The sequence below is a fragment of the Plectropomus leopardus genome, chromosome 13 (assembly GCF_026936395.1).
Source record: "Plectropomus leopardus strain MGB_pleo_1.0 chromosome 13, ASM2693639v1, whole genome shotgun sequence".
NCBI lineage: Eukaryota > Metazoa > Chordata > Actinopteri > Perciformes > Serranidae > Plectropomus > Plectropomus leopardus.
This window is the reverse complement of record NC_142188.1, coordinates 10,109,191-10,127,732: the sequence shown is the minus strand read 5'-3', so window position 1 is coordinate 10,127,732 and position 18,542 is coordinate 10,109,191. Positions and strand designations below refer to the sequence as shown.

Here is an 18,542-nt window from a genome sequence, read left to right as displayed (position 1 = left end):
TAAATAAAGGGCACAATTCTTCCTTCATCGGTGCAGAATGATTGTTGGATGGAAATCGTGTGAGATCACTAAGAATGAAAAGTTTACCATTTTTAAGATAAATAATGGTAAAATTCCAGAGGGTTAGTAAAACGGTTTCAAAATTTTATCACCACTAAACCTGCTTTTGATTACTGCTGTTCAAAAAAAAATACTTGGTAAAGTACTGTCCAGCATCAAGCAAAGTTAGCAACAGTCTCCAAGATTGGCTACATGGTGCCATCAATGCAAATATTTTATGATTTTCATATGTTTACATTAAGGTATTGGCTGTGTTACTATTTCTAATTATTATGCAAAAAAAGTGGTAATTTTATTTGCCTTTTTCAATATGAAAAATAAATATTTTTAGCACATTTTTACAATTCATTATAATAATAACCATAGTAATTTGAGTCACTACAATCATGATATAAAATTTTCATAGTTTTTCATCTCTGGAGACAAGAATGTCCAATATGGCCATTACTGCAAGAGTTGCTGGACTACGAGGAAAACAGTGTATCAGTAATATGCAAAACCATGAATCACTTTTCAAACTGTGATTGGACCCCTTGTGAGAGGAACATTAGAGATATTATGAAAAACTGGCCAGATAAATAATACATTTTAAATGCTCCCAATTTCACATTACGGTGAAATTGGTTTGTTTGTTTTCCTTTCTCCCGGTTAGTGCAGACCAGCTCATTCTTCCACTCACACTGTGAAATGTTTTTCTGCTGAGGTTGCCACAACCAAACAAAGCTTGCACACCAAAGAGCTACAAATCCAAAACAACTCAATCTGGCAACCCGACCTCGCTACTAACACTTTACGCTCCCTGCTCCCTCCCCACCGTCAGCAGTCGTGATGAATATTTAACACACAGGGTGTGTGTGCGTCTCTGTGTATGTATATGCGAGAGCGTTCCAGAGGTGGGGGAACATATCTACGCTGATTGTTGCGACTGGGACCGTCTGAATAATTCAGCGGGGGGCCCCTCTAAATGTGGCGCTGCGCTTTCCGGGCCTGCTTGCTTTTCCGCCCCGGCTCTTAACCAGTCAGCTTGACTCAGATACAGCGGGGACGCACGTGTCAGAGCCGCTCAGAGCGTAGCTCCCGGAGGTCAGGGTTCAAGTTGACAGGCCGGCGCTGCGATGGCCAATCGGGCGTAAGACTGTCTTGCTATTCTTCACTTCCTGCTGTCCCTCCGAGATGGCAAGGGGACGGTGGCGCTCGAGCTGGGGGACAGCGCTAATGTGGCGAGTGGCACAATGAAAGTTTGATGCACAGTGTGTTTCGTATATTTGTTCTCTGTTGTTTGAGAAGCGACAAAGCAGAAGTGGAGGATGGGTCTTTTCATGACATTAAAAGGAATCCATGAATAATCCTATTATGTCCGTGTTTCCTATTTGTTCTTGACGCCCCGCTCCCTGTGTAAGCTTTTACTTTAAGAGTGTGTCAACGTGGGTTATGTCACACTTTGCTGCTGGTGTTGCATTTAACTGTTTATCTCGGTGTGCTGCACAGTAATACCAACAGAGTTTACCAAGTTGTATAAAAGACTTTACACAGGACAACAAATGCATCATAAATTGAAATTATAATGTTTTGTTCATGCAACATGCAGCCCTACTCATCGACAATGATTTGTTTTTCTGTTTGGTGTCTGTCTGTGCTCCGTTTGACAACACATGGTGATAAGGATAATAGACATGGGTGGTATCACAGTATTACACTATTCCAGAGTTTTTAGAAATCCTGAAGACATGTTTTTCAATACTGTTATAAAGACAGGCGCTCCACTTCCTATTAAACTGATTGTATGTAGTGCACAGCAAGCACCACCAGAGCTAGTCTCCGGTCTCTACTGGTAAAACAGGTAGCTGACAATAAAGACACCACGCCACCTAGTGGCGGAGCAGAGGCTACAAGCAGCGATGAAAGGGCCCTTGCACCCCCATGTATGTCGGGGTACTGGTGGGACTCCAGCTAAAGTGGTCGTTTATTTATGTGAAAGTCGAATAATGCACACAGAGAGTTTGAACCCTCGAGTGAGTTACTTCACATGGGGTAGTATTTACAGTGGCCACTAGATGGCAGTGGAGGGGGCGCAAATTGACACCTAACAATCATGTAAATTCAATGATAATTGTCCCTCAAGGCTCACTTCCTGTTGCCAGTAGGTGGCACAAATACAACAAGTGAATATTGTATACAGATGTGTTCCCGGCAGGACCCTTATCAAACCTAGGAAGTTTCAGGCAGATTGGACAATGTACACCAAAGTTACAGCAATTTCCTGTTTTATGGCTATATGGCATAAAAATTTGACACCGTGCCACGGGAAAACCGTAAAATTTTTGCGCGGACCTTTGATAACTTTTCATCACCAAGGGGTTACAATGAACACACCAAATCTAAGGTCGATCGGATTAATCCTGTGGGACGAATTCGCAAAAATATGAGGCCAAAAATCTGCAAAAATTGACACAAAATTTAAAATGGCTGACATCCTGTTGGGTTTGGGGGGGTGGGTCCAAGAGGCTTTTTTGTGCATCTGGGCATGATACATAAGTGTATCAAGATTCATAATTGTAGGTGAAACTGGCCATTCGGGCTACACGTTGGGGGGCGCTGTTGAGCCATTTTGCCACACCCCTAAACCACCAAAATACAAAATTTTTCACCAGGCCAGACATGCTTAGCAAGTTTCATGAGTTTTTGGGCATGATGCAACCTCCAAAAATGTGATTCATTTGGCAAAAAAAATATTAATCAGGCCAGTTTGTCCAGGTTTCAAAGGGTTAAAACAAGAGCCTCTAAAAATATTACTTATAACTCTGTCTTTCTCTTTATGCTAATCAGAATGTGCCATCCCCCGTGTTTGATTAGTTCCTCCTCAAAACGTGGTCAACGGTCGTCAGCCGTACTGATTTTTAGGTCTTTCTTTATGCAAATTAAATGTGCCAGCCCCCGCGTTTGATTGGCTCATCCGCGGAAGGCGTGGTCAGCTGTATTATTTATATGTCTCTCTTTATGCTAATTACAATGTGCCAACTCCCGTGTTTGATTGGCTCCTCCTCGAAAGTGTAGTCAGCCAATCAAACACGGGAGCTGGCACATTCCAATTAGCATAAAGAGAGACATATAAAATGATACAGCTGACCACGCCTTCCGAGGATGAGCCAATCAAATACGGAGGTTGGCACATTCCAATTTGCATAAAGAGTGACATAAAATGATACAGCTGACCACGCCTAGCAAAAATAAGCCAATCAAATATGGGGGTTGGCACATTCCAATTTGCATAAAGAAAGATCTATAAAACAATACGGCTGACCACGCCTTCCGAGGATGAGCCAATCAAATACGGGGGTTGGCACATTCTAGTTAGCATAAAGAGAGAGGTATAAATGAGTTCGGTGTAAACCGAGATAAACAAGTTGCAATTACTGCGGTGGCATTTCGCTCATTCACGCATTTGTATGAATGCAAGCTGTGCTGAGAAGTGCAGAATTTTCTTCTTTTACTCTTACTATCTGTGTAACATTACTTTTGAAAAAGATGTCTGGGAGCTTGGGAAAACCTGTGCAGCTCTCAGCTGCTCCAACTACAAACTACAACTTTAGAAAAAAACGCCTTTACTTGTGCTGCTGTCTGAGAGGTACAGTCTGCATAGCATCCCTGCAAAGCACCAACATATTCGCCAGAAGTGGGTCAAAAATATTAACAGAAAGGACTAAATTAAACAGGAAATGGTATGATTTTTTCCAAACAGGTTAGTAATGGTTAAATTCAACTCTTTATTAGCTGTCTGTATTAGCTTACGTTAGCTAGTACAATACATTACAGCGCCTCATCACTTCCATGATGGTGATTGTACATTTAAATAACCTAGAAATCGCTGTTTACTAACCGGGCTTTCAGCAGAAGCCCACCCGGCGATCGCAGCAGCTAAACGGGCATTCAGCAGCAGCCCACCTGGTGACACCCGACTAGCCCGGCTGACTACGGAAAATACGAAATTCTTCGTCTGGCCGGTAATACGTTTCAGGAGTTTTTGGGCATGTTGCAAGCTCCAAAAAATGATATTTTTTTTGGCAGAAAAATAATAATAATTTGCATTACAAGAGGGTCCTCGCACCAAGCCTAATAACTGCAAGTTTTCTAAATCAAATTTGGTGAAAAAAGCTTTATTTCAACCAAACTGGAGCTGGTGACTGTTGGAACAGTGGATTTATTAACTAGATTAGAACAAGAGTAACCAAGACAGTCTGGGTGAGTATTATTTTTATTTCTATTGAGTTTGAACGTTTTGTGATGAGTTAATGAGGCAATTAAGCCTCATCAGTGTCCCATGGCCTCAAAGGGTGCAGAGTTGTATTTCTCTGAGGAAAATTGGTGTGAGAATATTACTTTTCTTAAAATTTTGTGGGTTTCTATTGTGTATTAATAGGTCTTAAAAACTTATGTAAGCAGCGCACCCGCAGTCAGGGGGGTGTCACACACACCTATACAGTCATATACCCCAGAGAAATTTTAGGAAGATATGAAGACATGAAATATTACATATCACCCAAGCCTAAAGGATACAGCTGATATGCTGAAAACTTCTTGGAAGAGACGGATTACGGCAAATATCTAAAAAGTTGCACGACCAAATTCCTGAGTTAAAGGCCTTTTGTGCAGGCTTTTATGTGTTTAGGGGATATTTCAAATTCATTTAATTGGCACGTTTTTCTTTACAAAAAGTAGGACAATGTCAGAGTCACCACATGCAAAAATCCTCCACCTTTTAAGATCCTCCTCAACTCAAAAAACAGTCTTACTTGTTGATGTTTGCGAGGGCCATGTTGTTAACAAACACCATGCTGCTCAGGTTGGGGGTTGTGCTTAAGCTTTTCACCAGTGACTCCACTTCCTGTATCCCCTCCACGTCACCTTTGTTACCCAAGGCCTGAATCAGTCTGGTGATGGCGAGCACCGCGGGGATACGGCCCTCCTGCAGCATCGACTTCAGTTTCTTGAGAGCATCTGAGGAGGAGGGTAGGGCATGAGTGTGTGTGTGTGTATGAGTTATGTAAGTGCGTGTTTATGTCTGTTTCTTACCTTCAGTCTGGCCTTTCTTGCTGTGTGTGATGATGAGCATTGTGGAGGCGGAATCGCTCAGAAGGAAGTTCGGCAAATGTGATACAGCACTGAGAGAGAGACAGGATTTTTTTTTGGCTTATCAGACACTTCTAATTCGTTGAAAAAAACTTTTAAACTTGTCTTTCAAACTTCTCGACTGTTTTTAATCCAAGTTGTGCCCCCAAAGACAAAGCAAACTACCTTATACTTGCTAATGATCACAACTGGGGTGTAACGTCAGCCAATATGATCAAAGTTACTGTGAAGATCACAGAAATACCACAGAGGTCGCTATTCATTTCATCTCTACAGCTGTATTTGGTTATTGTGGCTAAAACTATAATCAATGAGTAGACCTGGTTTGTGGCGATATTGGAATCACAGGATTTTTGCTTCAATATGATGATGTACTTTTGGTATTTAATTCACCGGATCACCCATTAACAGACATTTCAATATGGTTAGTATATTTTATACGTTATATATTCTACACATGTGGATGGAAGGAACAATGTGAGTGTACAACTACTATATGCCTCTTTTCTGGTAACACAGTACACATGATGTCATTTACTGCAAGTCTTTAATTCTAGCGGTTTTAATGTGTGTAATCCCAACAGAGGAATTTATTCATTTATATTTCTATATTGTGAAATGAGATATTGTTGTGGAGAACGCTCCGGCTATGCGAGCCCACTTTACCATTTAAAGCAAATCTTTCTAATCTGTGATGATAATATAATAATAAAATGTTATTTATAAAGCACCTTTTAAAACACAGTGAAAAAGTGCTTAAGGTTAAAAACAGAGTACATTTAAAAACATAGAAGGAATGAAACAAACTGAGAGCCAAACACTAGACATGAAGTAAAAAACAGTTGATGAATTTAAAACATGAGGAAAATCATAGTTCTTCAAAAAAAAAAAAAAAAGTGAGGTTTTAAAAGTGGTTTAAAAGACACAGCAGGGGCGAGGATCTCCTTAGGTGGGTCATCCAGTCTGACTGCTTTATCACATTTGTGAATTAAACTGGACTCAGGACCTGATGACTGAATTAAAACCTCTGTGGCATCTAAGTTTTCTGCACTGGGGTCATAATTAAGCATCACATTGACAGAGTGGATAAACACACGAGCTGAAAGATGAGACAGATTAAACAATGGGAACACGTGATTGACAGCGAGTCTGAGCCTCTTGTAAAACCTCTCGCTGTAACCCGGAAAATAATACAGACATCGAACAGTTGATTACTTCCTGCTGAGCGGCTGCGTGTGCGTGTTTGTATATCTTTGCGTGGTATTATGTGAGAGGATGAGACCGGAACATCGAGGCCTCACTCCTCACATCACTTCGTCCTCCCTCGCTGCGTCTATTTGCTGTCCTTTTCAGTCCTCCTCCTTTTCATTTCCTTGCCACTAAAACCTCAATCAAGCTTGCCTCCCATCTTTTTTTTTGTATTTGTTATTATAGCCCTGCAACCAGATTAATCCGTCCGCTCAATTGAGCATCAGGCTGGCAATCCTTATCACCACGGCGACACCAGGCCAAGCAGCATCCGGCAGCCGCTGTGACAGGGTCACGGCGGAGATTGGAGCGGTAACAGGGTCGCCGACGGATTGCCGTGGAGACCGAGCAGAGGGGGAGTGGGGTCAGAATTATTCTTATCGGGTGGGAGAAAATCTCCAGAGGCCGTCTCTCGCTCACCTTCTCCCCCGACACACACACTCTCACTGCCGCTCGCTATCACCGTCTCCTTCTAGGGGTATTGTGCTTCAGCCAATGAATCCAACATCCACCCCTTCGTCTCTCTCTCATCATCATCACTCTCTCACAATCTCTTAATCTCGCCATAAGCACCCTGCTGCTCAATTCTCTACAGATTACCCAAAAACAAACACACACACCCACACGCGAAGAGAATTAATGCCTATAGCGTCTTCATTAACCTCGTACGTGATTAAATCTCGCCCTCCTCGCCTCACACACTCTTCCTTTCCTGTTTTATCTCCTTCCTTTCCTCCCCGCTTTCCATCTTTCCCCGACTCTCCTCTCAGCTCATTTCACTTCTCATTTAGAGTGCAGATAAACGAAGCTTTTATCCAGGCAGGGATGCCATAAACCAAATCAAACAGAGACTGGAGATGAGTTATCGCTTGTATTGCCTCGCGCTTGTTGAAACAGGGGTCTAAAATTGATACGATTATTTCTCATCACATAAGAGAGTGAACCATGTAGAGAGCCCGAAAAACTGCTTCGAGAGTGATAGTGTAATGGATGTTTTTACATATTTTTCCCCCCTGCAAATTAGTAACCGCGTCTTTTCTTTCAGTGTGTCGTGTCATTATACTATTATCTCTTTGCTTCTGTGTTTTTTCCTCTGCAGCGAGAAAGTGATATAAAGAAAGGGACAAAAGGAGATAAAGAAAAAGGAGATTACCTAAAAGGACAAACAGAGAAGATCAGCGCTGCACTGAGCTCAGATCTCTAATACCTCTGTCTGTCCATCCATTTGTCTCGAGCCCTGATATGGCCCCCGCTACGCAACAACACACGATACATTACTAATTGAAGGAAGATTGATGTTTTGCGCAAAATCACCCGCTTCCCAGAAAACCAAAATTAATCTGTACATCCGAGCGTGTGTGTGTGTGTGTGTGTGTGTGTGTGTGTGTGTGTGTGTGTGTGTGTGTGTGTGTGTGTGTCTTGAGGCTTAGTAAGAACCACTGTTCATATCCAGCAGGGCTGAGTGTGTTCGCACACAATCAGTTTATAATCCTCATGTCTATTGAGGAGATGTAGTTTTAGCCTGAGGTGACCCCGTGCCACAGACTGAGGAGACTGGGAAAGTAGCAGAGCATTAACCGCACTACATGTTGAATTTGTTGTGTTTATAACCAAGATGCACTGCTCTGATGTCTGTCTGCCCGAGGGGGGAATACGTAAAAAAAAAAAGTCCTGCATTGAAAGGATAGTTTGAACCCTTTTAAGTGGGGTTGTACTCATCCATAGTCAGTGTTTTACATACGATATATGTTTGTTTAGCACACCCCCCACGTTAAAAAGCATGCAGGAACACCCACATGGAAGCTAAGCAATGTAATGCAAGGGACAAGGGCAGCAGATTAACATATTTTAGCCACCTAAAAAATATCAATGTTAGTTTAAGTATATGCCATATTGAGAATATTTTTATCATTTCGCCTTGCTGCAGAAAGCCTGATCCAACGAGAAAGCTTCAATTCCACAGCTATGCTTTTGTCAAAGCCACCAGACTCTATTGACAAAAACACTAATTTTAGCTGGCTGAACACAGGAAATGCTGGTCTATGGATGCCTTGATCCCTATGTTCGTTTGCCATCAGACAGCCCTTTCCAGAGAGGAACTCAAGCCATTAAGATGCTCTCTTTTTAAAACAAATGTAACATCATTAAACACTGGAGTTGCTGGTCAAACTCAACCTTTGTGTCAATGAGGTACTTTGAGAGTTCAATCTAATCGTTTTAAGCATCAAAGTCGCACAATAGTGCAAACAAACTAACTGATTGAAGCAGCAGTAGACCAGCAGCTCCAGTGTTCAGAAATGTTAAATTCCTGTTTCTCTCAAATGAGTCTGGCTTTGAAGAGAGCAAAACATGGCTCAAGTTCCCTGTGAGAAATTGCTGTCTTGCAGCAAGGTGAAGATATAGATTTTTTTAGGTTATTTTCATAATGCTAAAATACATTTTGCTGCTGCCCAAGTCCACAGCAGCACATTACTTAGCATCTGGGCTGCTACTCCTGCCATCGGCATATTTTGAGACAATGGGCCCCTGGGCACGGATATGCAAAGGACCCACCACTGTGCAGGACATACATACTTTGTGGAAGTTTTGCATCTCTTTGTGGTCATTTTGTGTCTTTGTTTTTTTCTTTTTGTATTGGTTTAATTCTCTTTTATGAAATTTTGTATCTTTTTTGGTCATACAGTGTTGCTTTGTAGTCATTTTGGGGCCTGCTGACTTAGATCCACTGTATGTAATATAACTGACTGATGGATAAGTACCTCTTACAAGCACTATTCAAAAGATCTGAACTATTTATTTATTTCTATTTATTATTTCACTGTTTTGACTCTGATTGATTCAATATAACAAAGATACTAAGAAGAAATGGCTCCTTGGTATTCAGTTGCTGTTGATTATCACAAATGATCATAAAACTGTCGAAACATACTACTTACACGCTTTTTGTAAGGCTTTACCAAAACACGTCATTGTCGTGCAGAATGAGATGTTGAGGCACTTACATGTCCTTGACTGCCATGGCATCCTCCAAAGATCCCTGAGCCAGCAGGGCCCGGATCAGTTGATCATAATGGGCAGGGGTCAAAACCAAACCTTTTTTATCCAATTCCTTCAACAATCTGTAGGCTTCTGTTGAGAGTACAAGGGAGAGAAAAAAATGAGGCTGAGGTTGAACTAGATTTTTTTAAAAGCTAAATCTGAGATAATCTTCATATTATTTCAAGTTTACATGTCAGTTTCTTATGGTAAAAAATATTGAAACAAATCATTGTAAAACAACATGAAATGGGAGAAAATCTGCTTGAGTGAGAAGTTGGACTATACAGAACTAGGTTTTTTTAAATGCACTAGTACTATCAGCCTAATTATTTGAATTACTGAAGTGACTTCATTATTTTTTTTTGTCTTTTTAATTTTATTTATATCGTTCTGTCTAATTGTTTTTTATTTTCCTTTCCTTTTTTGGGGTTTGTGAGATTATATTTATGCCACCGTGTTTTTATATGTGTTATGTGTAGTATTGTTTGCCTGTAAATAAAAATCTATTAAAAAAAAAAGGTTTTAGCACCTCTCATTGATGTCAATTTGTCTGTGTTTAGTTCAGCTCTATATCATGAAGGACAACAACACTGGGACCTCCTGCTGCTTACCTTGGGCTTTGCCCCTCTTACAGAGGCCAAACACACGGACCTTGTTGTCAGTATTATCAGTTACAGCTTCGGGATCTGCTGCCTCCTGCTGTTTGGCGTCCGCTTGTTGGTACCAGCTCTGTAAATGACACACAAAGGTAAAAAAAACAGCGATGAAACTAAGTCCGATGCCTGCACACACACATACACACACACGTTCAACCATGTGCTTGCACAGAGCTGCTGTGTGTGTATATGTGCGCGTATGACGGCGGGCAGGCAGGGCAGGGTCCCCTAATGCTCGGTCACCCGTGCAGCAGAGAGGGGAGGGGGTTAAGCTGTATTGGCTAGGGGCAAATTAGGTCTGGCACCCAAGGGGCAAAAGAAAAGTATGTGTGCGTTAGCGATTGTGTGTGTGTCAGAGAGGGGGTGTCAACTCAAGAGCCCCCAGGGGTCACTAAGTTCATCGCTCCAGGCAACAGCAATCACTTCCTGTCTCATCACGCTTCGGGCTATTGGAGCACGCTCACATGCAAACCAAAGCTGAAGAAAAATGCAGGAACACCAATATTATCTTATTTAATGCAAAAGTCCTCTCTGAATGTGTTGCATTAACTTGATTTATCTATAAATATTCACGTCCTCTTCATTGAGTGAGGCCACACGCACATATATAACCAAGACTCCAGCGGCAGCCATATGGTGGCATTTAGCTGCTGGCTAAATTAGTCTGGCATTACAGATTTACAGACAGATCAAGCTGTAATTCCTTTCACCAGCCAGCCCGTCTGATTGACCACACTTCAGATCAGAGCTGCAATCCTGTTTCCTCTGCATGTAATGAACAGAAGCTTAAAGTGGAGCGGGGTGAGGGGGGGGGGCTGTATGGAGCGAGCAGCTGATGAGAGTTTTCAGAGGTTTTTTGGGGTTAGTTCCTGTGATCAGAGGTTAGGGTCAATGCGCTCTTTGGTTAATCTATGCAGTATGAAAATAATTGAAAAGGAGAGCATTGTGTTTTAAATTATGGGGAGCAGCTTCAGTTTAATTTGGCTACACTCAATACTCATCTCTGCAGCTCTGATGAAGCTCTTCAACAAATCAATACAGAAGATTATACAGTTTTAACTAGACTTACTGTCCATTAACCAAAATACTGCTAGGCACCATCACAGAATACATGGCTGTCGTTAATAAGGGTCGTGTTTATGACGAGTCTTTATAAAGGCCCCTCTCTTACGGTATTCACAACCTTGCAAGTGGAAATTTTCTGAAAGCTTGGAGTTCAAGAGTTGTGTTAACAAATTAATTTTTTTAGAACATTTTTTAGCTTTTTGCCTTTATTGGATAGGACAGCTCAAGTGTGAAAGGGGATGAGAGAGAGGAGATGACATGCAGCAAAGGGCAACGGCCAGAATCAAACCCGTGGCTGCTGCGGCGAGGCCTAATGGGGCGCTCATAATATGTTATTATGAGGCGGGCCTTTACATTTCTTTCCCTGTCATTATGATTTTGCATTTCCTGCATGTTAGCCGCTCGCTAGCTTGCTAAATTGTGAGACTCATTGGCTTCTAGACGCCGATAGTCGCTGTTGCCTAAGCAGCGGTGTTGTCACGTCTTCACCACTTGAACACTACGCACATCGTCACCCTGTCGTCACCATGAGCTCACGAGTTCTAATTGAAGGCAGCAGATTATGGGGTCCTTTATAGGGTTGGGTGCTGTTCCCATTTGAACCGATAGTTGTACCTGAAAGTTGAATGTGCTTTTCAGTGATACTGAACTTATATTATATACATATTTTTTTAAAAAAGCCATAAGTACCACAGAAGATTGTTGCTCTTGTTTTAGCTCGCCGTGCGGCTCTTGGTGCTTTCACCTCGTGTCTGAAGTTGAACCCCATGATTCCACAGACCTCCGTTGCCAGCCTTGTAGCTTCATGGCAGGCTTTGGGGCACTTTTTGGCACTTCCACCTTTTGTCTAACCTGTACTCTCATCAAGATGTGTTCTCAGGCGCCAAAATTTAGCACACATGGATTTAACATGAATCAGTTATCTGTAGTACAGATATAATTTGTTGGTATACTTAAAAGTACTGAGTTCAGTGCCCAACTCACCCAATACCTGACTTCAGTTTATACTTAAAATTCTGGTTATTTCTGCTTTTTTCTTTAGTACTTCTGTAAGAGACTCAATATAAGAATAACTTAATTTAAAATGTGTAAAAGTTCATTTTCCTTGAATGCAACATAGTTATGTATAAAAATGTAAAAGAATAAAAATGCATGCATGTAGAATTGTGATTGGACGCTCCCTGTACTCTTGACGTCATGAGCAGTGCAGCTGAGCAGAGAGCTGCACAAAGCACGGGAGCACATAGTTTCTCTACGGCGTGACTGAGTGTAATTTTAACTTTTTTCAGTAAAGGTTTTAAGCTGCATTACATCTCCTGTCATCCACATCAGACTGAAGTTACTGTGCCTACAGCTCACCAGTGGCTTTTTTTGACAAGGAATGCGACTACAACTTCTTTTTGCGTCCTTATATGTTGTTTGTTTTGAGATTCTTGTGTGATTTGACTGCTTTAACGCTGCTGCTTATCACTGAGATGCAATAAAGCACTCTCTATGGTTGGCGTTTTGGAAAATGGGCTGTAGTAATTCTAATGTTTATTCATCAAGGATACCTCTTATATCAAGGGAGGACTGCAGTTTACCATATATTTAAAACCTATGCAATGTTGGAAAATACTGAGAAATAACCATTATAGGTCACCTGAACCCAAGCTTATATCCATTAACTCCTTTCCATATAATATAAGCTCCAAAACAAAAAGATATCTGACATAGATATCTTTAAAATGACACAAAATTAAGAAAAACTGTAGATCCTCCAATTCAAAAAACTAAAACAGAGAATTTGCGATTTGAAATAGTAAAAATAACATATTGTTGATTGGCAAATCATTCAGTGTGATAGACAAATGTACCGTCACTCCATTAGATTCAAGTGTTCAAAGACAGAAATGTGTGCACAGGCACCATTTTGATTTGTATTTAACGAACGGTTCTGCATGCTTGTGTGTTATGTTTGACCTCAGGCACTTTTCGAGACCTTCAGAGCTCTTGGAAATCTCCTGACCGCTGCTTTTAGCTTTATCTGCTCCATACCCCTCGGGAACCTCCAGGCAATTATTCTTCTGAATGACAGATCAGTCTAATGAGCATTAGTGTGATCTACATATTATAAAGCTAAGGTTTTACCTCAGGCACCTCAAAGGGAGCCTCCTGGCCGTTTTCCCTCAGGATGTCTGCCAGCATGCGCAGGGTCCCGTCCCTGGGAATGACGTTCTCCTCCTGCATCTTCGTCCACACCACCTCTGCCTTTTTCCAGTCATTTGACTCCTCTGGAAACAAGAAGACACAAAACAGCAGTGTGTTTCTTATATAATCTGTTATGAGTGCAATAACACCAGACTAAAGTCAGTCCATACTGTTTGTAGCTCATCACTCAGCCTGCACTGGAGAGTCATTTCAGACAAAGCGCTCCATGCTGAGAGAGGGCAATCACTAAGCACTAATCTGATCAACTGACTGACCCTCAACTATGCTGTAATTTAGGAAACACACTAACTAGAAGGTGTGTGTGTGTGTGTGTGTGTGTGTGTGTGTGTGCATGTGTGTGCAGTGAGGGTAATGGGTTGACATTCAGCTTTAACACTCCAATCACAACTGTTATCTGCTCTGCTCTCTACTGCAGCAATCACACCATGTCTTCTGTTCTTACTTCTGACTGATCCCATCCTCCGTCCCTCTCTCCCTTACACACACACACAGACACAGACACACACAGACACACAGACACACACACAGACACACACACACACACACACACAGAGAAAGAGTCTGGGGCACCAGCGCACCCACAGGCGGAAGGTCACGACAGCAGAGGAGATTGGGGGTAAGTGGGAGGTTGCAAATGAGAGAGGACAAAACTGAACAAACAGACAAATGAAAGTGAGGAAGAGACTTACTGCAGAGACGGAGGAGGTAACCATACATCTGATCTCTGTCACACTCGAACAGCTTGGCTGTCATGTCCACCATCTGCTCCAAGGTCTCCATCTATACACACAAACACAATGATATGTAATTTAAGTTGGAATGTTTGTATTTTCACGTTTTGTTTGCATTGTACTTTGTGGCCTTGAGCAGCTCAGCCTGTATCTGTGATTGTGTGTGTGTGTGTGTGTGTGTGTGTGTGTGTGTGTGTGTGTGTGTGTGTTACCTGGTTGAAAGCAATGCATTTCTCTGCATACCACTGTAGGCGTCCAGGCCGAGCCCTCACTCCAGGCGTCTAAAAAGAAAATAAATTGAGACAAAAACAGATAAGAGAGCGGATGACTAACAGTGTCAATAAACTATCTTCTGCAATGAACATCTGAGTGTCACTATATGTGACTCCTGGATGTATTTTTCTTTTTAGAGATCTCACTGTGTTCCCAAATGTCAAGCAATTATTTTATTAGTGATCAATGTTATTATCAGTGGGGACAATGACATCTAAATCCACAGAATTATGGTCCAAGTGATAGTGGCTATAAATGTAATAAACCAGAATTACCCTTTAAATCTAGTCTGGAATAATTTAAAGCACCAGACCTAAATTACAGGTTGTGTAGCTATGTGCATTATCCATATTCATCTGAAGCCATTCAGCCTAAAAAAGATTTTAAATATTGCTTTTAGTTGATGTATACCCGTTATATTACAGAATTACTATGGATAGATAAACTGCTGGTTTTAAAGTGAAATGTGTCTTGTATGATCTATTGAGTGCAGCACAGGGATGCATTTTCAGATTATCTTTAAGTGTAAAAAGAAATGAAGTGAATGTTTGTGTAGCCTTGGGTGGGTTTAAAGCATGTAGGTACAGAAAAGCTGCAAGGCGGTGCATCACTACACAGATAACACACCTGGTATAGAGTGAAATGTGTTTAGAGGAGTCTGAGACATGCGTTTGGCATTAGAGACGCACAGCAGGGCTGCAACTAAGGATTACTTTTACTTCCAATTAGTTGGTTGGTTATTTTTTTTCTGCTGATTAATGAGTTATTAAGTGTATAAAATTTCAGTAAGTTAAAAGAGCCAAATGTGACGCCTTCAAATTATCTCGATTTGTTTGAACAACAATCTGAAGATAAAAAGACATTCATCTCACAATTATATAAAACAGAGACAAGCAGCCTAATCATATATTATGAAGACTAGAATATGTCTTCGCATTTTTGACTCAAAGAATTTACTGCTCATCCAAATGATCATCAATTCATCGTCTTGTTTAGTGGAGTGGATTGTGTGTAGACTCAGGACAATAGAGGTTATGCTCTATTTGAATTTGAAATCACAAATGTTTAAAAAATTCAATGCACGTTCTTTACAAGCTTTAAATAAATAAAAACTGGTGCAATACCAGTGTCTGCAGTATAGTGTGAAATTAAGCTGTAACAAGAATATGTATAAATTCTGTTTATACCAGAACCTATTTTAAACTGCATTTAGCATTTTTATTACCTTTCTAATTTTGGCATTCGGTTCTTTTGCTAATAATAGTTTGAATGGAAAAAGCATTTTGTTTCCAACCTCAACATTCAGTAGAAAACAGAGAATACATACATTTTTAACTTCAGATGCAAAATAACAGGTTAAAATTTCAAAACAGAACAATAACTATCTAGATTTAAAATGTACTGACTAAGAAGTCCCAACAGTCCTGAATAAGCCTGCATTTTTTAAAGATTTGTAGTACTTTCGTATTAAAACCAATGATATGCAGATAGAGTGTGTGTGCGGTGAAATAAGGGCTGACATAGATTGATCTCCAGGCTCGTGTAGCTCAGATTTAGCCTGATATGTGGAGTGACTAGATGATTATTATCATGGAATAACAGTGATCAGGATTTCATCTGTCTCTTTGGGGGCTTTGATACAATCTGAATAAGACTAGGATTGAGAAATCTCTTCTCTCTTCCTGGTAATCTGAAAAAGAGAGAGACGGAGCGATCTGCCAGGAAGTTAATCTGAACGGGGGATCAACAGCGCTCAATCCCCGCTGGCCTCTTTGATGGGAGCCCATCATACTGTGAGAGGGTGGGGAGAGTCAAGAAAAGACGGGCTTCATCCCTTTCTCTGACCGTCCCTTGCTGCCGTCATCCTTTCCTCCGTCAATCCCCTCTCCCCTCAATCCCTCCCTCTTCCTCCAAATCTCCCCTGCTCCTACTCGGTCTTTTCCCCCTGCCTCTCCATCCCTCCATCCGGCCCAGGCAGAGGCATTATGTTCTTACCCAGCCAGCCAAAGGGACAAATTAAAATGTGTTGCACTCTCTCTCTCTCTCAGTCTGTCTAATCTTCTTAGAGACTAAGGCCCAGTGCAAGTGCTCCATCTTTTTTTCCTCCGATTCCCTTTACTTGTTAAAGTCTTGCGGGCTCAAAGCAGCCTTCTGCACATCTACTCGTCTCTCTCACACACATGCACACACAGGAATATGTTTGGGATTTCGAATCCGTCAGGACAAATCTCCCTAATCTGGGCAGAAAACAAAATCCTCAGAAATAAGAAGGAACATAACTTACACACACGCAGGGCTGGATCAGGAGAATACAAAGTAGAAACAAACAGCAGACACTCTCACTTTCAGGAGGAGATAATGGAAAAATGTCATCGGGTCAGATTTTCAGGACAATCCTCTGACTGACACACACACACACACACACACACACACACACACACACACACACACACACACACACACACACACACACACACACACACACACACACACACACACACACACACACACACACACACACACACACACACACACACACACAGCATCCAGAGTTCATACATATTTTTTAGCGACAAATTTCCATGACTTTTTAATGACTTTGAGGCAAATTTGAAGACCACATATTCTCTGAAATGACCATTGATACTCCTTATCCATCCTTTTTCTGAACTACTACAAAAGTTTATTTTGATATATATAATATAAAAAATAATTAATTCAGAACAGAATTAGAACTAAAAATTTAAATATCATTTAGGGACTGTTCATTATTTATGAGGGGGACGAGGTGGTGGAAAAAGGGGGAGGCATGTCCAATAATTTTTTAAATGATGGAGAGGTACTTATTTTTTTATTTTGGCTTTATGGGAGGGGCATACAAACTTAAAGGCTGTATTTTGTATTTATCTTACTGCAGATTTTTGCCATTTGCCATTTTTTTTCTTTCAGAATTTGGTGATTTTTAAAGAAAACTAATGTTTTTCTGAAAAAATGCTGTTTTTATGTTTGGCAATTTTTAAAGAAACAAATGGTGAATGTGTTATTATACAGGTTTGTGCAAAAGAATTCCATGACTTTTCCAAAACTTTCAGGATCAATTTAGTTTTTATAAACTTTTCCAAGCCTAGAAATTGCTATTTGCAAATTCCATGACATTTCCAGGTTTTTCATGACCATATGAACCCTGAGCATCACGCTGCCTCTTTTCTTGCGTGGCCTTGAGATGTTTCCTTTCTCATCCTTACATACATGTACACAAAAAGAAACAGATAGAGCCGACCTCGTCTCACCTCCACTTAACAAACCCTCTCCATCTCAATTCCTAATGTTCTAATTCCACTAATCACCTGGCCACTTAGTCCACACACACACACACACACACACACACACACACACACACACACACACACACACACACACACACACACACACACAAACCTCTCTCTAACACAAAAATACATAATAGCTCCACTACTCTTTAGCAATACTACCTAACCTTGACCATCGCACACATGCGCGTGCCACAATAATAGGCCCCGGCCACCTGACAATCCTCTACCTAACCTTGACCATTTAGCACAAAATTGGCCACCTTTCTCTATCATTACATTTAATTAGCTGTGATTAATCAGCTGCCAATTATACCAAACACAGCCCAAAGAGAGACACCACTCTGGACTGCCACTTGACGCTCTCAGAGGGGAGAATTAAAAAAAAGTATTTGTGTGTTTGAGTGTGTGTATGCCTATCTGAGTGATAGATATGATTATATTGTCTTATATGTCCTATTGTCATGTAAGAAAAACGAGCGACACTTCAGATGGGAACTTTCTGTTCAGAGACTTTTGTTGTAAACATTAACACAGATAAGTTTTTTTTCTGACTCCAACAGAGGTAAAATAAAATAAAAAAAACCTTTAAACTCACATTTGGTCACCACTACTTGGTTTGTTATGCTTTAAAGCTCTTGAATCAGTATTATTATATTAATAAGAGATGAAATGTGTTATGTGTAAGGTGTCAATCATGATGATGAATCTGTAAGTCTCCTTTTAGCATCTTTCAACTTATTGTTGTTGAGGTTTTTTCAGCTCACAACTTTTTGGTTCACTCTTACTGTTTTAAGCAGCAA

At 40.9% G+C, this 18,542-nt stretch overlaps 1 protein-coding gene across 1 annotated transcript in view; it reads right to left on the bottom strand.

Annotated features, from left to right (window-relative positions):
- Positions 1–18,542, bottom strand: part of lrpprc (leucine-rich pentatricopeptide repeat containing) — a 74,407-nt gene that overhangs the window by 10,012 nt on the left and 45,853 nt on the right. The window contains exons 26-32 of the mRNA XM_042501937.2: positions 14,350–14,418; positions 14,096–14,186; positions 13,326–13,468; positions 10,086–10,203; positions 9,438–9,564; positions 5,131–5,219; positions 4,851–5,055 (exon numbers count right to left, since the gene is read on the bottom strand). Of these exons, the coding sequence (XP_042357871.2) occupies positions 4,851–5,055; positions 5,131–5,219; positions 9,438–9,564; positions 10,086–10,203; positions 13,326–13,468; positions 14,096–14,186; positions 14,350–14,418 (842 nt within the window). The remainder of the gene's footprint in view (positions 1–4,850; positions 5,056–5,130; positions 5,220–9,437; positions 9,565–10,085; positions 10,204–13,325; positions 13,469–14,095; positions 14,187–14,349; positions 14,419–18,542) is intronic.